The sequence below is a fragment of the Procambarus clarkii genome, chromosome 40, assembly GCF_040958095.1.
Source record: "Procambarus clarkii isolate CNS0578487 chromosome 40, FALCON_Pclarkii_2.0, whole genome shotgun sequence".
Lineage (NCBI taxonomy): Eukaryota > Metazoa > Arthropoda > Malacostraca > Decapoda > Cambaridae > Procambarus > Procambarus clarkii.
The window spans coordinates 27,531,876-27,558,771 of NC_091189.1; the positions used below are offsets into that span (position 1 = coordinate 27,531,876).

Here is a 26,896-nt window from a genome sequence, read left to right on the forward strand (position 1 = left end):
GACATGTGCTGCTTCCAGCCATTTCATGAAATACCTCCGTTTCGTGTTAGCAAACTCGAGGAAGGTAGTGGTACTTGCCTTCAGGTGGTCACGGAATTTCCTTCTATAACTTTCAGTAGAGAGGAGGTAGGCGTCCAACACTGCTTGTTTCAGAGTGTAGTAGTCATTCTCAGACGCCAAAGTACTGAGTGTGACTGCAGCTCTACCTGTAAGATGGACTCTGAGAAGTGTTGCCCATTGGTCGACAGGCCAACTGAGTTGATTAGCAAGGGTTTCAAAGGTGGTAAAGAACACATCAACTTCTGCTTCTACAAAGGATGGCATTAACTTACTTGCATGTGATATATTAAAACTGACGGGAAGATTGGCAGTAGCTTGCTGGCGTTGAGCGAGGTGTGAAGTTTCCAACGTGTATTCCCGTTGACGACACTCAAGAGCCAGAGTCGCTTGTTGCTTGTCATGTTCGCGTTGTATTTCCAACTCGCGTTGTTTGGTTTCAAGCTGTAAGCGTTCCCGCTCCTGGAGTGTTTCAAGCTGTACTCGTTCACGTTCACGGAGCATTGCCAACTCACGTTCCTTGAGGGCGATCTCTTCCCTTCGTATGTCAGCTGCTTCCCTTTGCTGTTCACGGGCTTCCCTTTGCTGCTCACGTTCAATCTTGGCCAGCTCTAGTTTGAGTTTCAGCGTTGCCAAATCAGTTTTATCTGCAATATAGTAAGTTTCATGAGTTTCAGAGTCTATCTTACCTTGCTCTAAATAGTAATCCAGCAACAGGTTGTGTAGGTCATTTTTGTTGGCTTGATAGGGAACTTCTAGTTGATACTCATGTGCAAGAGTTTGTAGTTCAGTCCTCTTGGCACGACTCAAAGTCCCTATTTCACCTGCTGGATTTGCACGGAATGTTTGGAGACGAAACATGGTGAAATTAGCAAATAAAGGTACACGAATGTTCAATAATGAAATGTCAGAAACAGGACAACGTGGCAACTGGTACCTATCCTGTGTGATCTTTAACAATTAACGTTAAGTGAAAGATATTAAATTAAATCAAGGGCGCAGGAAATCTTGTACCCGGTACTCATGTAAGAGAATAAGGGCAAGAAAATCCTACTAACAAATGAAACAAAGTTTCGAAAACAAATGAAACAGTTAAATGCTTCAAAAGTAAAATTGGTAGTCCAAGGATGTAGGCATACCTTGCCAAGTCTCTAAAGGACATAAAGCAAGTTTTTCCCACTGAATTTAATATGATACTTACAGAATTAGCGAACTTTTGTGCTCTGAAAAAATAAGCTAATTCCCTACCGTTGTATGTATCATCATCTCTGACTGACGTGTAGGGGTGCGAGGTGTCAACTGGTGACGAGAACTGCTGCTGAGGTCCCAATTCAGCAACTAAAGTTCGAGCTAGAGGAACTATGGCCCTCTTTGTCCTCCTACAGTCAGATTGCAGAAGATTGGGTACTCTTGACCCGGGGCAGACCACAGTACCAGGGTACCAATATGATGATCTGTCAGAATGAGAAATATTCAAGGGACATAGATGGTAAACACGAGTAATAACAAGGAGGGAGAGATGACCAATTAAGAGTATGACTGAGGCCTACAGTCACCACGTAATCCAAAGTTGTCTCACCTTCACTATATGTTACTCTCGTAATGCACAATACACCGCACCTTATAAAAAATGAAATTAAATGAAAAATAGTAAAGCTACGTTAACAAAGTTAAATACGCTTACCATAAATTACCACTTGGCACCAGTACCTGAGTGAGGCTCCTAGGACAGGCCCCCATAAAACTTGTGACGGTAACGCGTTGGTGTTCGGCTGTTTAAGGCTAGGGGTATGGCCTCGTCACATAGTTATAAAAAAAATAGAAAAACTGGAACTTCGTCTGTGGTAAGGTAAGGAGAAGACACACAAAACACAAGTAAAACTTTAACAATGAAATTGTAATTACGTTAAATAAATCAAAACATGAAAATAATGCACAAACAAATATGTATAATAAAATCAATCAATCAAAATAATAAGAATACTTAAATGACACAATGAAAAGTTACGTTAAGGCAAAATAACAAGAAGTGCAATACAACAGTAAGTGGGAGGTGCTGGAATATTGGCTTAAAGCCACCACCTCTCTCAGTACACGCTAACGTCTAGCTGGGAGGAGTGCTGGCTACGAAAGCACGGAACATTCTGACGACTGATGTTAGGGCGACCCCAGACATCAGGTAGTATTGGGGGCGAGTGCAGGTGCAGCCAGACCGGCGACCAATCAGCGGAGCCGTAGCGATCAACGGGTAGTTTGGTGGTTGGAGTTCGAACAGGTGGCTGGTTGCATACGTTTCTGCTCACCCTGGCAAGCCTTGCTGGTGCTGGTGTTGTCGTTGTTGGACATTTCTTCCATAGTCTTTTTATATAATTGTGAAGACGTAATTTTGGAGGGAAGAGCAGGCTCAATCTCTTGAAGGAGATTATCGTCACAATATATATATATATATATATATATATATATATATATATATATATATATATATATATATATATGATCGTAGTGTCACGAAGCCCAGTGTTATTGTGAGTTATTTACTGTGGTGATTGCAACGTGTGGACCTATGTTCTAAGGGGTAATTTAGAGCATGGGTTGGGTCATTTACAACAGAACAGTAAGTGTTGGACAGTGTACTAATATAGTTTGATTTAGTGCACATTGCTGTGTGTGTTATTGCAAAGAGGTTGTCATTGATGGTGATTGTTGCTATTGTTGATCAATCACCTGGGGTGTTTTGCAGTTCAGTAAATCATTGTGGAGTCGTGTTCTAGAGGGTTCATGCTCTGAGGGTTATTTACTGGGTTTCTGCAGTATTGTCATTGCAACCGGATTGTAACGTAAATCATTGTGATTTATCATTGTCGTGGGTGAACTCGGCTGAAGACGAGTACAGTACTTGGGTATACTGTACATATATTCTCCTGTTTATCTGGTAGGACATCGATGTCCAGTATTCAGTGACGTGACTGCGAGGCAATTAATATAACATAACCAAGGGAACACCCATTGCTTTAGGAGAATTTGTTCTATAACAAGTTGAGTAACGTAGAATATGTTTGGGTTAATTATTTTCCTGGAAGCAGCTATGGTAGTCTCAGGGTAGTCTAGCCACCTGCCGGACAAGAATTAGAGTATTGTCTGTCGTAGTTAACGGTCAGTGGGCCGAGTAATTGACGTGTTTCTAGGAAGTCAAAGTAATTAACCTCGATCTGTGTTAATCGACTCATACGAAGGCTCCATTGTTCCAATAACATAACGTCATTATTTATCTGTCCGGAAGTACCGGCACTTGATTGACTCGTGGGAAGAGTAACGTCATTTTAGAATAACATAAACGTGGCGCCTAATTACCTTATTAGCCACCTGAATTGGTCTGGTATGGAAGGCTTAGATGGAATTCATACCTTGATGTAAATTGCTGAGCCAATGTGAAAGGTTGCGTATTTATTTGTTTAATTATTGATCTTGAGGATAGTAATTAATTACTCTAAAAGTAATCACGAGTGATTACCGTTCTCTTAGCACTTTGGACATTGTAAATTAGAATTAACTATCGTTGAGCGATAGTAACCGATAACGTAAAATAACGTAAATTAACGTAACTAGTAAAGAGATTAATCAGCTGCCTGGAAGTACGGGGATTAATGGGATTTACTCACTAAATGGTCGATGGGTAGCATGTTGTGTAATTTCCGCGTTACTAGTGACAGTTGTAAGATTTATTAAGTTAATGTAAATGTTACTTTGTTATTAACGTAAATCAATTGTTATTGATTGTTGATCGTCCGAGGGATGGAGTGTTAACGTAAAGATTAATTGAGGAAGGGTTGCTGGAGTTGCCAGTGAACCCATTAGTCATCGGTGTGTCATTGACAGGCTACTAATTTGATTGCATTGTAACCGCTATTGCAGGTGTAGACTGCACAGAGGCGTAGAACAGTTAGGAGGTTACTGGAGACATGTCTCAGAACTACTGTGTCATAGTTGCAGGTGTGATTATAGATCTGTATCTTGCTTGCTTGTTTGATTCCTTTGTGTTCACGCCTTATGTTCAAGTTAGTTCATTATGCAGTCCGAGGGGCTGGTGTCTAGCTGTCATTGATAGTGTCACAGGAAGGATTTCGAGTAACGTCATTGATATTTCTTTTGTTTTGTTGTAGTAGTTAGAACTTTATTGAATAAACTAGGTTGTTATGTTGAACACTGTCTTTTCGTTACACCCCAAACATTATTATTGTTGTGTAAGTGTTCTGTCACACTCGACTATTAAATTGAGACTGATTCATGGGGTTTGGACTAAATATATGGCATCACACAACAATAAATCATTGTTGTGAGAGCCCAGGACCTACTCGTTAGATTTGCTTCGGCAAATGTCAAAGGTCAAGGACCTAGTGGAGGGGATTTCAAACTTTTTGGGGTCTCGGCGTTTGCTCGCGCCTAGTTAGTTGTTCATAAATGGTCCCAGAGTGAGGAATGAGCTGGTTACTACACTGGTGTGTTAGCTAAGCAAGTCCTTCCTCAGGTGACCTAATTGAATATCACGATAGGAATAAAGGTTAAAAGTAAGCAAGTAATTATCAAAAGAAGGCACCAAACCGGGAAGGCTATGTAGCACCATCAAATACGCAAGATAATCAGAGGGCGCTAAATATCACCAAGGATGCCAATACGAGAACAAAAACGCATAAGGCGAACGATATCAAAAGTATCCGAGTCACCAAGAATTCTATCGAGGGACAGGTGACCGCGAGGGGCGGTCGGAAAGCAAGACACACGCTCGTCCTGGAAGTCAGGACATTCAAGAAGGACATGCACGACCGTAAGAGGGACAATGCAACTAGGACAATAAGGAGCAGGGCGGCGCTCCATCAAGTGACCATGGGTTAACCCTTAAACTGCGCAACGCGCCTGCAGGCTCACGTCTGGTTTGCACAACGCGCCTCCGGGTATTTGTATTTTTCACGTTCCATTCAAAACTCCCGCGGCTACAGGGGGTTCACATCAGCTTCCTCAGGGCTCTTGTAAACAGACGCCATCTTTAAAAAAAATCGTGGTCCATATTCCCGGGTGTGGGAGCTTCAGTAGTGTGTGAGCAACCAAGGCTGGCGCTCGCAGCATGAGCGCACAGCACTGCTGTTCAGCATGTGACCACAGCATCGCCTAATAATGTCAAAATATATATATAACTTGTATTATTTAGCTATGATAGTGTTATATTAGAGCCTGAGTGTGATAATGACTGGGTACAATGTTCAAATATCAGTGATTCAATGCTGTTCACGATGTTCACAGCGCTAGCCACAGCACCACAGCATTATTTCGTTCATCTAGGAATCTTCAAATGATTTCTTAGGTTCCTTTTCAAAATAAACGTGTGGTCAATTATTCATTTACAGGAATTAGTGACCAGGATTGTGATAATAGCAGGATTGTGGTTATAATTAGCGTTGTGCGTAGTATTGTGGAAGGAGGAATTTTGATGAGGGAGGGAGGGCCAGAATTGAGGTAGCCTCATTGTGTGTGTGTGGCTGCCACTCTTGTTTTGCTCACCATACTAGCTTAGTGGTTCGCTATGGGCAACACATATGTACATGGGTATATATAGTGTGTGTATATAGTGTAAGAACAGCAACAGGAGAATGTTGAGAGGAGCTATTTTGGTGAGGGAGGTAACGTAATCGTAGCGTCGTCTGCTGTGTGATTTTTCATGCAGTGTATGGTGGCCACTGTACTGTTTGGACACAATACCGGCTTACTTGCATAGTTCTGGTAAATAAAACATGTAGATAGGTATATAGAACATGTGTAATAAGAACTATAGCAATATGGTGAGAGGAGCAATGTTGGCGAGTAAGATGTTGGAGTGAGGGAGACTGGCTGGGTGTGGCTGCTCTCACTCGAGGTGTTCTGAATGTGTTCATGGCCAAATGCTCCTATTGGCCCATACGAGGCAGCTGCTATTGGCCCATACGAGGCAGCTGCTATTGGCCCATATGCGGCAGCTGCTATTGGCCCATACGAGGCAGCTGCTATTGGCCCATACGAGGCAGCTGCTATTGGCCCATATGCGGCAGCTGCTATTGGCCCATACGAGGCAGCTGCTATTGGCCCATACGAGGCAGCTGCTATTGGCCCATACGAGGCAGCTGCTATTGGCCCATACGGGGCAGCTGCTATTGGCCCATACGGGGCAGCTGCTATTGGCCCATACGGGGCAGCTGCTATTGGCCCATACGGGGCAGCTGCTATTGGCCCATACGAGGCAGCTGCTATTGGCCCATATGGGGCAGCTGCTATTGGTCCATACGAGGCAGCTGCTATTGGTCCATACAAGGCAGCTGCTACGCGATGTTCTGAATGTGTTGATGGTAAATGTTTATAGTGTGTGTGACAGTGTATAGTGAGTACATATGTTGTAAATATACATAAATGAACATGAAACATTGGTGTGAATAACTGTATGATGGGAGGGACAAAGTTGGCGAATACAATGTTGGAGAAGTGAGGGAGGGCTGGCTGGGTGTGGCAGCTCTCACTCGCGGTGTTCTGAACGTGTTGATGGTGAATGTATATAGTGTGTGACAGTGTATAGTGTGTAAATAGATTGTATATATACACAAATTAGCATGATACATAGTAAATATGTGCTGCATTTGTGTACACAAGTTTCATGCACGTAACACAGTGTCTACGGACAGTACGGATGTTGTACTGCGATATTATAGTGTACGTGTTCATTATACATTGGATTGGCACAAAAACAATGAGAATGTATTTGGAAAGGTGCGCAAAAAATGAACGAAAATATATTCGCGGCAACTCGCGCACCCCACCCCGAGCGCCCCACCGCCCCCGAGAGCTTATGGCACAGGCGCACGGGGAATGATGACGTCACGCCCCAACTTCCGGACTCCATAGCAGCAAAAGTAAGTACAATTTCGACTTTTTTTTTACATACCCATACTGAGGGAAAGGTTTTTGACACTTTAAAAAGAAAAAAGAATTTTTTCCAGAGAATTTATTTCCTGCGCACTGCGGGGGTGTCACATTTGGAGGCAACGCAGTTAAGGGGTTAAGCGAGTATGGCCAATACGCAACCTCGCCAGAGCTGTTTCCCACCGCCGGTTACGGTGGAAGGAGGACGGCCACGAGGAAACACAACATTTAAGAGTACGTAGCTTGTTACCAGTAAGAGACAACCAAGAAGCCTGCCAACGGGTAAGGACTGAAGAATGGATAACCGGGTAAAAGTCGGAATACGGAATGCCTTTACGAGAGATGGGAAAAGAGCGGACAGCTTCCTTAGCGGCAGTATCCGCACGCTCATTTAAAGACACGCCAATATGGCTGGGAACCCAACAAAACTCAACCGACTTAAATTTACTGTGAACGAGAAACAGCCAATGCTGGATCTCGACAACTACTGGATGAACTGGATTAAAGCACCCGAGAGCCATGAGGGCACTACGAGAGTCAACAACAACCACAAAGGAAGACTGACAACGAGAAAGCAGGAGACGAAGAGCATAGAGAATAGCATAAAGTTCCGCTGTAAAGATGCTAGTCTCCGGAGGCAAGCGACACATATAAGTGCGATCAGGAAAAACAACAGAGTAGCCAACACCGTCCGCTGACTTAGACCCATCGGTGAAGACAGAAACGGAGCGGGAGTGAGAAGAAAAGTGCTCGAGGAAAAGGCGTTTTAGAACCGTAGGAGGGGTAAAAGCTTTAGTGATACGAGTCAAGGATGTACAAAACCGTGGAAGAGGGACCCTCCACGGGGGCAAAGAAGGAACAACACGAGGAGAAACATCAGAAATACGAACGGAAAGAGAATCCTGTAGGCGAGATAACCGGACAGAAAGAGGGAGGTGGTGAAGAGGAACAGGAACCGCAGGAGGGGTAAAAGTTAAAGCACGACAGAGGCGAGAGGAAGGATGTTGCAAGGACCGCGCAAGATAGCGAAGACAGTAGCGATCACGGCGGTCCTGGAGAGACAGGAAGCCAGTGTCAACATACAAGCTAAGGACGGGAGTCGAACGAAAGGCACCAGAACTGAGGCGCAACCCAGTATGGTGCAAAGCATCAAGACGGCGAAGAGTAGAAGGAGAAGCAGACGAGTAAGCAGGGCAACCATAATCGAGCTTAGACAGGACGAGAGAGGAATGTAAAGCAAGGAGAGTGCGCCTATCTGCCCCCCAAGAAGTATGGGACAAGACCCGAAGGAGGGTAAGGGCCTTAGAGCACTCAACACGGAGGTAAGAGATATGGGGAGACCAAGACAAACGAGTGTCAAGGAATAACCCCAAAAGCTTCGCGGAATCTTTGTATTCACGACCATAAAGTGACAAAGAGGGACGAAGAACAACCCGTTTCCGCGTAAAAGTCATGGCACAAGTCTTAGAAGTAGAGAACTTGAAGCCATGACCTGTGGCCCAAGACGACACGGCATCAATTGCAAGTTATAAAGGTTAAAAGAACTAAAGAAATTGTTTAGAAATTTTCCGAGTTCAATTCCTCCTTCCACCATCATCAAACTCACAGTTTCCATGATTCAGTGCTTACCTTTTGTGAAAATTGTGAAGTTGTTGTTTAGTCAGAGTTGATTTGTTTTTTGTATTGAGGCTGGTATTTTCTTCCTTGATTCCATGTATGCCTAACCATCCTGTGAGATGGGAGTATTAGATGAACTTATAGCTAGTTTTTTTATCTACACTGTGTAATCTTCCATATAGAATAAGGTAGTAGCACATTACTGTGTATACCTAAGCTTCTTAATAAAAAAAAATCAGTAATAAAGATTTTAAATTATAGTTTGTATTATTACCAGTATTATCCTTATTAAATCATGTTAACTATGGATCATTAAGGTCTCAAGTTGATATGTAATAGTCATATTTCTTTTGAATCATTCATTAAATTGTGCATTATGTCTCAATTTTTCACTTCTTTGGATATACTGTACAGTACAAAAAGATAGGATAAAAATAAACCAGTAATATTTCTTTCATTATATTTTTCATTTAACCACTGTGCTGCGCGGAGTTTATTGAGAAATTCCCCCGGTGCGCATGAAATGATGTGTTCCCAAAAAATTCTTTTTTCTTCGTAAAATGATAAATTCCCTTCCCTGAACATGTCTATGTAAAAATAAGTACCAAGTAAGTAAGTAATTATCAAAAGAAGGCACCAAACCGGGAAGGCTATGTAGCACCATCAAATGCGCAAAATAATCAGAGGGCGCTAAATATCACCAAGGATGCCAATACGAGAACAAAAACGCATAAGGCGAACGATATCAAAAGTATCCGAGTCACCAAGAATTCTATTGAGGGACAGGTGACCGCGAGGGTCGGTCGGAAAGCAAGACACACGCTCGTCCTGGAAGTCAGGACATTCAAGAAGGACATGCACGATCGTAAGAGGGACAATGCAACTAGGACAATAAGGAGCAGGGTGGCGCTCCATCAAGTGACCATGGGTTAAGCGAGTATGGCCAATACGCAATCTCGCCAGAGCTGTTTCCCACCGCCGGTTACGGTGGAAGGAGGACGGCCACGAGGAAACAACATTTAAGAGTACGTAGCTTGTTACCAGTAAGAGACAACCAAGAAGCCTGCCAACGGGTAAGGACTGAGGAATGGATAACCGGGTAAAAGTCGGAATACGGAATGCCTTTACGAGAGATGGGACAAGAGCGGACAGCTTCCTTGGCAACAGCATCCTCACGCTCATTTAAAGACACACCAATATACTGGGAACCCAACAAAACTCAACAGACTTAAATTTATTGTGAACAAGAAACAGCCAATGCTGGATCTCGACAACTACTGGATGAACCAGATTAAAGGACCCGAGAGCCATGAGGGCACTAAGAGAGTCAACAACAACTACAAAGGAGGACTGACAACGAGAAAGCAGGAGACGAAGAGCATAGAGAATAGCATAAAGTTCCGCTGTAAAGATGCTAGTCTCTGGAGGTAAGCGACACATATAAGTGTGATCAGGAAAAACAACAGAGTAGCCAACACCGTCCGCCGACTTAGACCCATCGGTGAAGACGGAGCGGGAGTGAGAAGAAAAGTGCTCAAGGAAAAGGCGTTTTAGAACCGTAGGAGGGGTAAAAGCTTTAGTGATACGGGTCAAGGAAGTACAAAACCGTGGAAGAGGGACTCTCTACGGGGGCAAAGAAGAAACAACACGAGGAGAAACATTAGAAATACGAACGGAAAGCGAATCCTGGAGGCGAGATAACCGGACAGAAAGAGGGAGGTGGTGAAGAGGAACAGGAACCGCAGGAGGGGTAAAAGTTAAAGCACGACAGAGGCGAGAGGAAGGATGTTGTAAGGACCGCGCAAGATAGCGAAGACAGTAGCGATCACGGCGGTCCTGGAGAGACAGGAAGCCAGTGTCAACATACAAGCTAAGGACGGGAGTCGAACAAAAGGCACCAGAACTGAGGCGCAACCCAGTATGGTGCAAAGCATCAAGACGGCGAAGAGTAGAAGGAGAAGCAGACGAGTAAGCAGGGCAACCATAATCGAGCTTAGACAGGACAAGAGAGGAATGTAAAGCAAGGAGAGTGCGCCTATCTGCTCCCCAAGAAGTATGGGACAAGACCCGAAGGAGGGTAAGGGCCTTAGAGCACTCAACACGGAGGTAAGAGATATGGGGAGACCAAGACAAACGAGTGTCAAGGAATAACCCCAAAAGCTTTGCGGAATCTTTGTATTCAAGGGAATGACCATAAAGTGACAAAGAGGGATGAAGAACAACCCGTTTCCGCGTAAAAGTCATGGCACAAGTCTTAGAAGTAGAGAACTTGAAGCCATGATCGGTGGCCCAAGACGACACGGCATCAATTGCAAGTTGAAGCCGGCGCTGAAGGAGAGGCGAATCATCACCCTGACAGCAAAGGGTAAGATCATTGACATAGAGAGCGGAGAAGACACCAGAAGGAAGAGAAGAAAGAAGACCATTGAGGGCAACCAGAAAAAGAGTAGTGCTCAGAACACTACCCTGGGGCACACCTTCGTATTGCTGAAAAGAGGCAGAGAGCGCGGTACCAAGGTGCACCCGAAAGGAACGACGGGAGAGGAAGCTGCGGAGAAAGAGAGGGAGATGACCACGAAGGCCAAAATAATGAAGTTGAGATAGAATATGATATCTCCAAGTGGTGTCGTAAGCCTTTTCCAGGTCAAAAAGGACGGCAACAACGGAGGTCTTCGCAGCAAAAGCAGTACGAATATAGACCTCCAAGTTCACCAGGACATCTGTCGTGCTGCGGCACTTGCGGAAACCAAATTGAGAAGGGGAGAGGAGGTGATGGTGTTCCAGGAACCACATCAGACAAACGTTAACCATACGTTCAAAGAGTTTGCAGACACAACTTGTGAGAGCAATAGGGCGAAAGTCCTTAGGGGAAGTACCCAGAGACCCCGGTTTGCGAACAGGGAGGACAACGGCATCGAGCCAGTCCTCAGGGACTGACGACGACTCCCAGATCCGATTATACAGACTCAGTAAATACTGAGACGTGCACGGAGGGAGATGCTGAAGCATCTCATAATGAATACCATCGGAGCCCGCCGCCGTAGAACCGCAGAGGGCCAGGGCAGAACGAAGTTCAGAGAGAGAGAAGGGATCATTATAGGGAAGTTGAAGACGAGTGCAGAAATCTAAAGGACGAGACTCAAGGACAGGTTTACGAAGAAGAAAAGATTGGGGAAGATGAAGACCAGAGCTAACAGAAGAAAAGTGGGAACCCAGTACGGAAGCGACCTGCAACGGGTCCGCCACAAGAGTATCATGGAGGTGAAGGACCGGTGAAACATGGGGAACGAATTTACCCGCTATCTTGCGGATACGCTTCCAGATCTGGGCCAGAGGAGTTTCGGACGTAATTGTTGAGACATAAGATGCCCAACTTTCACGTTTAGCCGTACGGATGGCCCTACGGGCCACCGCACTCGCTTTCCGAAAGAAAAGAAAAGAATCAGTCGTCTGCCTATGGCGGTGGCCTCTTCCAGGCTGCACGCTTACAGCGGACAGCCCGAGCACAGTCCGCATTCCACCAGGGAACGCACTTCCGTGGACCCCGAGAGGAAGAGCGAGGGATAGAGCGGAGGGCAGCGTTGAAGACAGTGTCATGAAAAAGGAGGAGAGCGCGAGAGAGAGGCCGAAGGGAGAGGTCAGAGAGAGTAGCACTGAGGGAAAATAGGGTCCAGTCCGCCTTAGCAAACTGCCACCTAGGGAAAGAGAGGGAAGGGCAAAAAGAGAAAAAGGAAACAAGGATGGGGAAATGATCACTTCCATGGAGGTCATCAAGAACCTGCCACGTGAAATCTAAGTAAAGAGAAGAAGAGCAGAGAGAAGGATCAAGACAAGAAAGGGTGCGAGTCCGAGAGTCCAAATGAGTGGGCTCACCAGAATTCAGAAGAGACAGGGACGAAGAGAGGAGAAACGGCTCAAGAAGGCGACCCCGGGTATTCGTCAGAACGTCACCCCAAAGAGAATGACGACAATTGAAGTCACCCAGCAGGAGCACAGGCTCCGGCAAGGAGTCTAGGAGGTGTTTCAAATCAGGAAGAGAGAGCGGGACACTCGGGGGGAGATAAATGGAACAAACAGTGTACCATTTCCCCACAAAGATACGAGCAGCAGAACAATGGAGAGGCGAAGGAAAAAGTAAAGGAACAAAGGGAACATCAGCACGAATCAAGAGAGCAGAAGAATTAGAAGCCCCAGCAACGGCTGGGGGGGGGAGAGAAAGGAATAGCCATGAAAACGACCAGGACGAGTACCAAGCATCGGCTCCTGGAGACAGACACAAAGGGGCGAAAACCGCGAAATCAGAAGTTGGAGTTCGAGGAAATTGGCGTAATAACCTCGAACGTTCCATTGAAGAATGGACAACGATGAGAAGAGAAAGGACAAAAACAGAGAACAAGGAAGAAACAAAGGCGAAAGAGCAACAGAGCACGTTAAAGAATATCAGGGTCGGGATCAGGGTCAGCAAAGTCAGGGTTAGGGGGCATGGGTAAACTGAGCAAAGACGGAGGGAAGGAAACGGGAGAACAGATCAGAGGTGGGCGGGCGGGGTCCGGAGGAGGAGGAGGAGGAGGAGGAAGAGGAGGAGACAACGGAGAGGAGCAGGCAAGGACAGCAGCAGGAAGAGGAGGGGTAGAAAGAGGGGAGCGTACCTCAGCAAGGGCAGCAACTGAGAGGGAAGCGGGGGCTAAAGAAACCTCCATAGCAGGAACAGGGGGCGCAACCACCGAAATGGGAGGGGAAGGAGCGAGAGAGGCAGAAGTAGGGGCCGAGGAAGAAAGCGAAACCTTCTTACCCGCCGGGGAGGAGGAAGGAGAGGAGCCAGGTTTACGCTTCTGACGTAAAGAGACAGGTGTCCCAGCAACCACGTACTGGGCAACAGATTCTAGCGTCTCAACAGGAGAAGCTGAACGAGAGCACACATGACGGCCGTTTGGAGAGCAATGGACATCAGCCCGCACCGACAGGCGGCGGGGAGAGTCAAGAGACGGAGGGGAAGGATGGGAAGGAGGAACGGAGGGAGACGAGGAAGAAGACACAGGAGACACGACAGACCGGGTAGAAGGAAGGGGAACCCCAGACAGAGGACCAGGAGGAGGATCCTTCGGGAGAGAACCCAAAGGAACAGAGGAGGGGGCAGTGGGCGCATCAGGGTCCAAGGCCCGGAAACGGTTGTGAGTCTGAGGAAGGCGGGAAGGACGAGGAGAGGAAGAGCGCAACACGCGAGCATAAGAGATATTAGCATAAGGCGGGAGCCGGCGAACCTGGCGTCTCGCCTCAGGAAAAGATAAACGCTCCCGGTGCTTCAAGTTGAGGACGGCTGCCTCAAGCTTGTAATGGACACATGCACGGGAGAAGGTAGGATGGGCCTCACCGCAGCTGAGGCAACGAGCCTGGGGAGAAGTGCACTCCGACTTAGAGTGACCTTCGCCACCACACAAAGGACAGAGAAAGACAGTCCCGGAGCAGCGGAGGGCACCTTGCCCAAACCTCCAGCACTTGTTGCAGAGCCGAGGAGAAGGAATGTACTCCTGGACAGAGCACCTGGCACCAGCAAGAATGACAGAGGGTGGAAGGGTCCTACCATCAAAGGTAATCTTCACAACCCGGAGGGGTTGACGGCGACTACCACGAGGGGGACGAGTAAACGTGTCCACCTGGAGAATAGAATGGCCCTGGGCAGCAAGGATATGTCGAATATCGTCGTGGCAGTCGCGCAGGTCCCGAACACCGGTCGCAACATGGGGCGGGAGCAAAATAGTGCCAACACTGGCATTCAACTGAGCGTTCGTCGAGACCCGAACAGGGGTCTCGCCAAGGCAGGATAAGGCAGCCAAGCGGGAAGCAGCATCCTGAGAAGGAGCAGCAACGACACGTGTACCGAGACGAGTGGGGTTGAAAGTAATGGAGGCATCCACGGAATCAACGAGATGTCGATGGAGGGAGAAATCGTCAGGAGGCGCAGAATCAAGAGGGAGGAGATCAAAATATTTTGCCCACGAAGCGGGACCAAACAAGGCTTGATAGGTAGCAGAACTGGAAGGAATCGAGCGAGGGCGGCCGTGACGAGGACGGCGGTGAGAACCCCCAGAGAGAGAGGGGTTAAAAGGCGCAGTAGTTACAACTCGAGAAGGAGCCGCGCCAGGGGACGAGGTAGTCACCACTGGGGGCTTGGGGCTCGACCCAACCACAGAGGAGGGAGGGGAGCCAGGGCAAGGAGTCAGAGAGGCCAAAGGAGGAGCAAGGTCGGGGCCCAATGCAGCGGAGGCTACAGAGCCCGGTCTTCCAACACGGACTGACTCGGGGGCTTGGTCGTCCACCCCACGAGCCTGAGAAGGTAAACAGAAACAGCCGAAACAGGGGTCATCATCATTACGAAAAGAAGAATTCATTCACGAATGTGCCCTCACACCCACCATGGACCATGGAGCCACAATTAGAGGCAGGACACCCAACAAGAAGCTATCGCCGATCTTGCCGGGGCCTCCTAGGGGTGCGTCGTGAGTATACGCCCCACAAACGCAACCTTAAGAAACCGACAGTCCGTCGAGATCGGGTTCAGTGACGAAAGGGGGATTGACAATAAAAGGTTCCCCTCGCTCTCGACGTCGGGTACTACAGTTCTACGGGTGCAAGAGTATGCCTCCTCAAGCACCCGGGCTTCAAAATAGAAGAAGTCCAAGGGAAGAACCAGAACAAGCAAAAGGTCGGCAGGAAACGGCAAGCAGATAGGAGAAGAGGGGGGAGAAAAACGAAACAGAAGGAAAAGGAAAAGGTGCCCAGCAGAATTGGAGAGGACGGCAGCAGGAGCACAAGGCTAGAAAAGGACAGAGGACTGTCCCAAGGAGCATCACACTCCGGCAGCCGCCCACTAAGCCCCCACACGGCGACAACGAGCTGAGCGGGGAGGGGGAAATAAGTACCAAATTCCACTTACTTTGGCTGTAGGGATGTGGACAAGATGCGCTGTGACGTCATCAGGGCCTGGTCGCCCGTGTGTGACTTGCCCAGACACGGTCGTGCGGGCCATTCAAGCATCGGGTGTTGCCACAAATATATTTTCAATTATTTGTTTTATGTATTTCCAATGCGGTTTTATTTGTTTTTTTATCGTATATGATGCATATTTGTGTCCTTTACAATATGTATACAGTAGAACGTTCATAATGTTCCATGGAACTGTGATACATGTGTCAGTAATGTGTCCACAATAAATGTTTATTGTCGCAATATTACCTGTTAAAAATTCCCCAAAATTACAATACGTATAGTTTCACACACTATTTACACAGTAACACACTGTATTACACACTCAATACTTTGGAAGTGAGTAATAATCAATGAAGTAGCCCATGGTACACAGCGCGATTTCGCTCTCAGTGCACCAGGTAGATAAATTTTCGCTTCTTGTTTCTTCATTCTGTGTGCTTGCAAATAACGCACTCACATACACCCTTGGCTTTAGAACTTGTAGGTTGTATGTAACCAAGCTTGTAAAGCATAAGGTAGTATTGAAAAGATTATAGGAAAAGATCAATTTGTAAGGTAGTCTTGAAAAGATCACTTTGTATGGTCCCACACAGGAAGAGATTCAGTTTACCTCAAGAGTGTCCGTCAGTCAGGAAGAGATTCAGCTAGCTTCAAGAGTGTCCGTCAGTTGGGAAGAGAGTCAGGTATTCTTGAAAATATCTATGGAAAACACCACCATGGAAGCTGCTAAAACTATTCATCTATGCTATTTGTATCAGATGCATCATCACTGAACGCAGAAAACGATTCATCTAAGTATCATCTAAATAAATAGCATAGGATTGCAAGGGTGACGCTCAGAGCTAACTCTGGATATGCTCGCTATATCGTCCTCATAGGTGCTGTATCACTTGCATCCGACCTTTGTGTTAGGTCCTTATTGCGCCTTGCTTCCCCAATATTATGACCCTTATGTTCTTCAAACAATAAGGTTTGAATTTCACCGACAGAGCATTATCTTTCAACACCGCGTCGGATAGGTGTTTGGGAGCCAGAGGCGCGTGCGCCACCCATGGTTGCTCATTCAGTACTAACCCAGCCAGCAGCCCTAGGGCATTCTGGGATTTTTTTTCCAAGATGGCTGCCTCTCACTGGAGGTCCTAAGAGTCCATTTCGTACACAACCAACCTTGTACACATTTAGAATTAGTTACAAAAAATCAAAACGAGTTTTCTCGGTTGGCGCAGTTTCCCGCGACCGAGAAAACTTGGTTGGTGCAGTTAAGTGGTTAAATAACTACATCACTATTTTTACAGCTGACAGTATTTGTTTTACTCACAGGTGCATTATTTGTTAAAAAAAAAATTGGTTTATTGTTACACACAATGGTGCTACATAGCCTTCCCAGCTTGGTGCCTTCTTTTGATAATTACTTACTGATTGTTACACACAGCCAAATTGTGTAACAGGAAGAGGTCTTTGACCCCTGCTTCCCCCCTCTCTTTTTTTTTAAAGGGCCATAATATTCCATATAATAATAATTATAGGCCTAAGTATTCAATGACAAAAGTTGTTGAAGTTTTTACCCTTATCTAACATTTGTGAAGCATATTTTGTTTTTATGCCTCACCCAGATTTAATTTCAAAATAAAATCAAACAAAATAAATTAAAAACGGGTATGTATAGCTAAAGTACGCCCCTAGCTATACTTATTGCTAGGTGAACAGGGGCATTTGGTGATAGTAAATGCTCCCACCTTCATCTTCTCTCATATTTCACCTTCTCTCATATTGAGAAGGATCATCACCTTCTCTCATATTTCATGTTCACCAGTATTTATTTACTTAATAACTACTGGTATAATATTTTGCTATTATAAAACTAATTCTAATATCATAAAATACATATTTACAGGTTTCAACCAGAGAATGCATATATAGTTAACACGAAGGACTCCTCTGGACGAAACTCGCCAACTAAATTGTTTGTTATACTAAAAATGATCCTCCGTGTTCTGTAGTAGAGAAAAATTGAATTATATCCAGTTTACATAAAGCTACAAGTGGTCCACGGCATTCTTAAATCGACGCGGTGTACTTATGAAGATTTTCCTTCTTAATTAAATGCCTGTAAGGTACCTGAATACCAACGTAGCCGCTACGAAGATGCTAAGAAGAAAAACATTCGTAAGTACGTACGTAACTGCTTCGTGAATCTGAATCCGGATAGCTCAGGCGGTGCATGAGCAGGCCGGAGATGAGATACCACCATAGATAGCTTGTGAAACGGAGAAGAAGAAACATCAAAACCGAAATCAAGCTGTAGCGGCTCCGCCAGCGCTGCACGATACAAGGAGACAGAATGTGGCATACAAAGATGGTCCTGAAACAACCACGAGAAAAAAGGACAAGACCACCTCAACAAGAGCAAAGTATACCTACGAAGAGACAAAAAGAAAAAGGAAGGACCGCCAGGAAACTCCATACTGCCGCCTCGACAAAGCACGCAGGTGGGACACCATTAACGCAGCCACCTGATCATCAAACAGGAGGTGATAGACTCAAGTTAAATTTACCAGACGTGAAGACTCAAGGAGAAGACCAAACCAGCCTTGTAATGGACTGGACTGAGCATCTGAAAGAGGCGGAGCCATGGGAAAGCCCCTGGTTACGGACACTGAGCAAGCAGCGCCTGAAACCAAGGCTGTCAGGAACCAGATGGAACGTCCGGCAGGGCACCAGGAACCCGAACCCGGCGAGCCAGGAAGAACCAACCTGGGTGAGCAGACACGCCCCCTCCGGAAGGAACCCCCCTGGGACCCCTGAAGGACCAATAAGGCTGATAACAGATGACAACGAGATGGAGCCGCTTGCAGAAACAGCACAACCGCAGACCCCGCAAACAGCAGGGACAAAATGGGGACGAAAACTGAAGAGCCAGGCAGAAGCCAAAGAGGAAGCGAGCACCAAACGAGCCGACACGCAAGATGTGAAGCGAAAACAGTGACACCACATCCTGCAGGAACGGCACAACCATCCCCAGCAGGGTAGAACGACACATGCGCCACCGATGAATGTATGAGAACTACTTAGGACACGTACTGCACGAAAATAAAAAGTCCCATATGGAAAACTAACACAAAGAAAAAGAAAAGCCAGTAATTCCTAGCTCCCCGTCCCAACGAAAATGAATGGTAGGAGGCAGGACTGAGTGAATGGAATCAACATCTACCTGCAGACATTACAACACAGCAGCCGGTAGTGAGATACAAGAAGAGGAAAGAACTCAGCGCTATAACTGAACACTGGTCAGTTCAAAATCAGGGAACTGAACATGGACACAGTCCAACCTAGCACTATCATTGGTATAGCTAATATGCACATACAGGCATACCTCAGAATACGAGTTTAATCCGTTCCTGGAGACGCCTCGCCTTCCGAAAACTCGCATTCCGAAGTTAATTTCCCCATAAGAAATAAAGGGAAATGAATTAATCCGTTCCTGACTACCCCAAAAACCCCACATCAAACTAAATTTTTATACCTAATTTACCTAATTCATCTAAATAAACCTACAAAACTGTGTTCCAGTTATTACTTACCTTGCTGTCGAGTGCTGTAGGCGTATGGAAGATGGTGAGGAGGGGGGAGGAGGAGAGGAGTTACTGTTTGGAAGGGGAGTCCCCTTCCATAATCACATCACATAACCCCATGCCTTGTAACACTATGGATACCACTTCTCTTTCTAAATTTTTCAAACCAGCCCCTGCTTGCCTTAAACTCTTTCTTATCTGCATCACTCATTGCAGGGGTATTCTTTAGAAGGTCTTCGGCAACACCCTGGCTTTCTCACAAATAATGGCCTCCGAAACACTATCACCCCTCAACTCCTTGTCGTGTATCCAAATTAATAACAACTTTTCCACTTCTTCAAGTATTTGTGGTCTTTGTGCCGTTAATGTTCTTACTCCTTTTGCCACTTTAGCACCCATAATCTTATTTTTCTTCTTAAGTATAGTGCATATTGTTGATGTGGCTTTGTTGTACTGCCTACAAAGTTCAACAACACGTGTACCGTTCTCATGCTTCCTAATGATCTCTTGTTTCTCCTCTATTGTCATCCTCACATGAGCTTTCTGGCCTTTATCCTTACCACTGGCTTTCTTGGGACCCATGGTGAGATATATAATAACAAATTGTATAGACAAATCACCAAAAATCAAACAAAACACTGAAAATCCACGAGAAGAATTGATGTGTGGGTAGTCACTGAGCGCGAGACAATGGTAAACTGAGGGGCGGCGGGGCGGAGGGGCGACGATCGCCGAACCACCACCCGCTAGGTCGGCCTGTACGCGTATCAACAAACTAGCGTCCCGAAGTAACCCTCGCCTTCTGAGACAAATTTTTGGAGTAAATACTGCTCGCCTTCCGAAAACCTCGCATACAGGGACAATCGCATTCCGAGGTACCACTGTACTGTACTAATATACACAAGAATGTGTAGCATAGAGGTAGGAAATACGTAAATATGCAATGAAAAACTTTAAAATGGCACACATACCGGCAGCTGGAGACAAGAGAGTATTAGCAATATGATGAACTAAAATTGTCTTAGGTAGCAATTGCTAATGTAATGTACAAGAGCAACCATATATATATATATATATACAGAGAGATTCCAATGTATGTACAAGGGTGCAGCCAGGCACTGAATGACGGCAAATGAAGGAGTGTCCAGAGTCAACAAAAGATGCAGTCGCTGAAAAAGTAAATCAAAAGTTACCGAAATTCAGGACTATGGCCCACAGTGTAATGAATAACAATATATATGGACATATTATGGTTACATTAAGATGCATGCAAAGTGGCTAATCAACATACCACAAACAATACCAACACTCATCCAAAAATCGAGAACCAGCGCCTGCTTGATGGTGTCGCCAGATCATATAATCTCGCCTATAAGCGTAAGCACTATAGCGGCACGGCAGGTTATCTTAAGATGATTTCGGGGCTTAGCGTCCCAGCAGCCCGGTTCTCGACCAGGCCTCTTTTTTGTTACACACCCCCAGGAAGCAGCCCGTAGCAGCTGTCTAACTACCAGGTACCTATTTACTGCTGCCTATTTACGACACAGCATAGCCATGTAATAGTCTGGAAGCATCGCTAGTGGAGTATGTCCTGAATTGTGTGTGCAGTAGGACAAGATGACGTGTAGTGAAGAGCTGGAGGCGACATCACTTTGAGCCACCTTACACCCATATTCAAAGAAAAGAACTAGGAATTTTCCCTATATATAAAATACAGAACTCCCCCAGTATCTAGGGGGGGCTATGACTGGAGAGATGAGGTTGTGCGACATATTACCCGTAATAAAGGTCACAGAACACCAACACATAATTACACCATCCAGAAACAAAACAATCACCCTCGGGCCATGTCCAGGACGCATGAGGTCTGAGCTGGCTCAACTCTCCCGGGAAGGGTAGCCAACAATGTTTATATAACGATTATTATTATTTCTGAGACAGATGACGGAGAGAAGAAGTGATTAGAAAATAAGTAGACATACTGTGGTATAAAAAGGGGTTTAAGTAGTACGGAAGAGGACCAACTAGTCCCAGAAAGGACTGGAGATAATCCTCACCGGAAATCGAGACATTCCAATAATGTGTGAATTAACGAAGTTCGTCTCGAACCTCCGTGACCCTCGATACTTAAGCACAAAATCACAGAGGCACATATGGGCCCATTGGCATATGTGACCAAGAGTCACGCAGGACCCTGATACGATTCTTACATGAGTGATATGTTGTAGAATAATACATGTCCCAGATAAGAATGTTGTGAAAATTACCCAGAGGAACCGATGGACCTGATGGGACACGGAACCGAACCCAGGGAGAGGCCGACACCAAAAATCAACTCGTACATAGAGGGGGGAAGGAAAACCCCCACTCCATGTAACAGTAAGCCCCACTCAATGTTGTAGGAAAACCCAGGTGGGGTCCAATGGGGCCCAAGCCCCCAATTCAGGCCCCCCCCCAACCCTGAGAACCTCTATACCAGGACCTGGGGCCGAATCGTCCTCCAAAGCCCCGGCCTCAAAAGAAAAAGCCGGGGCAGCTGCAAAACACTAAGGAAGGGGGCCCACTGGTCAGACCCACACGCAATGGCTGTAGGAACCGACTCAAATGCCTCCATCGCGACCCCGGAAGGGGCAACCTCCAAAACTGCCCGAGTCTCAAAATCCTCTAAACCCCACCTCGACCCCAAAGCCCACAGATGCTCCGGTGTCAGAAGCAAGGGGGAGGGGGGACAGAATGAACCACAGCAGGGGAAGAATGAGGGGGTGCGGACTGAACCAAGGCCGAAACGACCAACACCCCCCCATGTCCGGGTCCCTACAAGCAAAGCGAGGCAGTCTTGGGGCATCTGGGGGTGGCAATCACTAGCACGTTGCAGCAACCTAAACCAAGCATGCAACCTCTGAGTCGCCTGTACCCAGATAGTGTCATCAGAGGATTTGGGTGAAGTGAGTCACAAACAAGCAACAATGCTCGTAGGACTCCAGGTCGAAGGTGTCACCGACCCAACAGTCAGCATGACGGAGGCAAAAACAATAAGATGCCCTGAGACAATCTTGAGGTTATCTTGAGATGATTTCGGGGCTTAGTGTCCCCACGGCCCGGTCCTCGATCAAAAAGGAGGCCAAAAAGGCCTCCTTTTTGTTACACCCCCCAGCTGCCTGTAGCAGCTGTCTAACTCCCAGGTACCTTTATACTGCTAGGTAACAGGGGCATCAGGGTGATAGAAACATTTTGCTCATTTATCTCCGCTTCTACTGGGGATCGAACCCGATACCTCCGGGCTATGAATCCGAAGAGCTGTCCACTCAGCTGTCAGATGCCCTGGGGGTGCCAAGACAAGGGGACAGAGCAACCCTCAAACTCGCACAAGTCGAGAGAGGACCCAGGGATCACATTCATTGGACCCCTTGTGCCCCCGCGGGGTTTCCCAGGGCCCTTAGACTGTTATCGCTAAGAATAAGCAGGGTACTGCTAACTAGTGCCCAAGTCCACCAAACAAACTTCTAAAACTGAACCCTCTGGAAGTGTCCACTCATGGAGGCCAAGCAGCGGGATACCACCGAACACAGGAGGCCAAGACCCTAAGATAACTGGGGTTGGGAATCAAAAGCAGACCCCCCCACCAGGCTCAAACAAAAATGAAAAGAGAAACCCCACAAGAGGACAACGTACCCAAGAGGAACAGAACCGGCCACTGTAATAGGTGAAAACTAGCTGTGGATTACCCCGTGCCTCTACCAGTACAAAAACTACCACTTACCCTAAGGTAAACAAGAGAGAAAACCCCCCAACACACTCTGGGTGGTCAATCACCGTGCAGCAAAAGACCAACAGAGGTAGACCCCAAGGTGACCTGTGGAAGATAACTCCAAGCCCTAAGGGCGGTACTTACAGGGCACTCAGGGAAGGGAACCCTAAGAACATGCAGCCCGAGTACGTGAGAATATTACTTCCAGCTCGCATGCCACCGTAAGAGCAGTACTGGACACATGGCATAGCACAACACCGAGAGATTCTGGAGCTGGAGTCACACAACCAAGCCACAATCACATAAGCCGAGAACTGACAGGTGGATAGCCAGTGCGATGGGTCTGGGGCATCCCCTTTCCCTTCCTGGGGAAGGGGGAGCTGCGCAGACAAGCTACACGGCAAATGTGACGTCATGCTCGTTTGCTCGTTTTTCAATTGTGGAATTCTGTTTCCTTGTTAGTTTTCTGTAATAGTTTTAACCAGATTAGGTGTTTGTTTTGAGGCGCCTACCTTTCTGGGTGCCCAGCCCGGTCGATGGCAGACATAGAATGCGCCATACATATGTGCATTTCTATAGGCCATTGCTCCTCGTGCCTCTCTGAGTGGGCCAGGTTCTGGCTCATGGTCCTGGTAGGCAAGAACTCCATTCACACTGACTGATGCCAAAGTCTAATAATATACATATCAGGTCTGAATTTTACTGACAGAGAGCGATGTTTCAACACTGCGTCCAACGGGATTGGGAGCCAGAGGCGAGTGCACCACCCATTGTTGCTCATTTAGAACTGATCCAGCCAGTAGCCCTAGGGAAATCTAAGAATTTTTTTCAAGATGGCTGCCTCTCACTGCGGGTCCAAGGAGTCCATTTCATCCAAACCCACCGCACGTGCGTTTTGAATGGTACGAAATCTTAAAATCCCGTTTTCTTGGCTTATGCGTTTTCCACCACGAGTATTGTTGGCTGGCGCAGTCCAGTGGTTAAGCATACTGTATTTACAATATATGGCATATTAAAGTACAGTACCTGCAACATTTAAAAAGACATTTGTCATTGTGAAATGTAAGAGTATACCTGGAGGGAGTCGTCAGCAGACGTGTGGTCCTCGGTGGAACCATCACCATGGATGTAGTCCCCGCTAAAGAGCACCTCGCCCATGGTTCCATCCTCGCTCAGCTGCATCCAAAATAATTTCTTTTGAGAAGTGTTCAAAAACAACATTCTGATAACATATAATTTCCATTGTTGGAGACAGGAAGCCTGAACTTAGTCTTATTAAGGTCCTCCCAGGTCAGCAAATGACCTTCCCCAGAATGCAACCCACAACAGTTGACTAACTCCTGGGTATCTATTTTCTGTTATACAGTACCTATACTGCATACCTGTACTATACTGTATTTACATGTCCTTGCAGCCAAGTGGACAGTGCTTGGGAGTTGTAGTCCATAGGGCCTGGGTTTGATTCCTGGCTAAGGCAGAAACAAATGGCCAGAGTCCCTTTAATCTGATGCCTCTGTTCACTTAGCAGTAAATAAGTGCTTGGGAGTTAGAGAGCTGCATATGACTGCATTTTGGGGAAGTGTGTGTTGATGTGTAAGAGAAAAATATATGCAATAGATATGACACAGAAAATTAGGTCAGGAGTCAGTACATTTTAACCTGTCTAACTGAAAGGTTAGAAAGACCCCTCAACCTTTCTAACCGATGGTTAGAAAGGCGGGGTCCAAGAGCTAACAGCTCGATCCTACGGGCATAAATAATAAATATTGCTACATGAACAGAGGTATCAGTTTCCCCATTAGGCGAATTAATTTCAAGCCTAACTTAAGATAATGGGTGAATTGGTTTTAAATAAGTTTTTTTTTTTTAGTGATTTACCAATTAATAAACACGTTCATGAAACTTGATTCAATATTAATCAACAAAATGCATAATCTACAACCAGCCTCTGCCAGACCAATGCAGTTAAACATCATTCAGCTGTACAGTACTATACTGGAATTATCTAATTTTACATGTTATCTGGAATTAAACATCTGATATTTATGTCGCTTTATATAAGAAAATTAATAACTTAAATCACACTTATATGAAAAGGTGAGTGACGATGCTTTGGCTCATCTTGGATTCTCATCAAGTTGAGTGAACACAACGTGATAACGGTACAGGACGCACCAAAACGTCCTGACTTTCCTTTAACTTCGTTTCGTATGTGTGTGGAATGGGTTATTTGATTTCAGACATCTTATTGTGACTTATTCTCTGCACATAAGAAAATGATCGTGCTTACCTTGACTATGTGAGTGGGATTAAGATCATCTACGGTGGAGAGTTGGATGTCCTCTGGTTGGATGAGAACATGATGACTGCTACCCTCCACTTTGCTGTCTGCAGTTTCCACTCCTGAAATAATTCTCCCTTAACCTATACACTACTTCAAATACCATTTGCTGCTTAATAATTTAATCTGTTTTGTCGGGAACAGGCAGCCTATATATATGTATGTGTATATTAATATATTTTGGTAGCAGTCTTTCTTGTAAACATATGTTGTTAAATATGACCGAAAAAGTAAGATTAATAATTCTAACACGAATTTTCTCAATATTTCTTATGTTTCTTTTTACTGTCGATGGTAATTGAAAAATCAATTCTCCAAAATTCATTTTTATTTCTAGTTTGACGCGGCGTTTGAACGCGTTTCGTAATAACTTATTACATTTTCAAAGACTTTAGTTTACACACACACAACTGTAACCTGAAAACACTAAACAGAGTTTTATTTAATGCTAACATTGAACAGCTTGTCTTATATACTTGCATTTGGGTGAGGTGATATGTTGTAACAGTTTTGGATGAGGTGAACAAACTTTTGACCAACACAAGACAGAACACGGAACATTGGGTATTAATTGGATAAATGAGAGGGAAGAATGGAAGTAACTGCAAAGGGCCTATTGTCCCATACTTCCTCTTGATGCTTCTATATTGGTACGGAGTCTTGAAGTGGGTAGAATATAGTTGTGCATTAATTGGCTGTTGATTGCTGGTGTTGACTTTTTGATGTGTAGTGCCTCGCAGATGTCAAGTGGCCTGCTATCGCCGTATCTATCGATGATTTCTGTGTTGTTTGTTAAGACTTCTCTGGTGATGGTCTGGTTGTGGGAAGAGATTATATGTTCCTTGATGGAGCCCTGTTACTTATGCATTGTTAATCGCCTGGAAAGAGATGTTGTTGTCTTGCCTATATACTGAATTCTTTGGGGCTTAGAGTCCCCAAGTGGGCATTTGAAGGCATAGACGACGTTAGTCTCCTTTAACCCTTAAAGTGCGCATCACGTCATATGACGTGCTGGACGTTGTTCCAGTAAACTGCGCATCACGTCATATGATGTGTTGGAGTACTACGCAAGATTTAAACAGCCCGCGGATACACGGGGTTCACCACACCTTCATCAGGGCTCTTGTAAACAGACGCCATTTTTTTAAAAATCGTGGGCCAAACTCCCGGGTGTTATTGGCCTTAGTATTGAGTGAGCAACCAAGCCTGACGCACGCAGCATGAGCTAACAGCACTGCTGTTCAGCTTGTGACCACAGCATCGCCTAAAAATGCCAAATTATACTTGTTCATGCTATTATGTAGCGATGATATTATTACAGAAGACCCCTGACTGTGATAAAACTGACCAGGGTTCTGATAATAGCAGGATTGTGGTGATATTTAGCGCTGTGCGCCATGGAAGGAGGTGTAATGCTGTGGGAGGGAGGGTGGTGGCGATGTCTTTTGACTGTGTGTGGCCACCTTTTATTGACTGCACTCACCATACCAGCTTAGTGGTTCGCTATGGTGAACACAAATGTAGATACTTACATATAACGTGCGTATAGAGGGTATAAACAGCAAGAGAAGGTTTGGAGCCGCCATTTTGGTGAGGGCGGTGGCGTCTTCTGCACGACGCCACCGTGCAGACGAC

At 45.8% G+C, this 26,896-nt stretch overlaps 1 protein-coding gene across 1 annotated transcript in view; it reads right to left on the minus strand.

Moving 5' to 3' along the window:
* The window catches only part of LOC123758018 (uncharacterized), a 163,003-nt gene that overhangs the window by 86,124 nt on the left and 49,983 nt on the right, over positions 1-26,896 (minus strand). The window contains exons 7-8 of the mRNA XM_069338897.1: positions 25,211-25,323; positions 23,995-24,096 (exon numbers count right to left, since the gene is read on the minus strand). Of these exons, the coding sequence (XP_069194998.1) occupies positions 23,995-24,096; positions 25,211-25,323 (215 nt within the window). The remainder of the gene's footprint in view (positions 1-23,994; positions 24,097-25,210; positions 25,324-26,896) is intronic.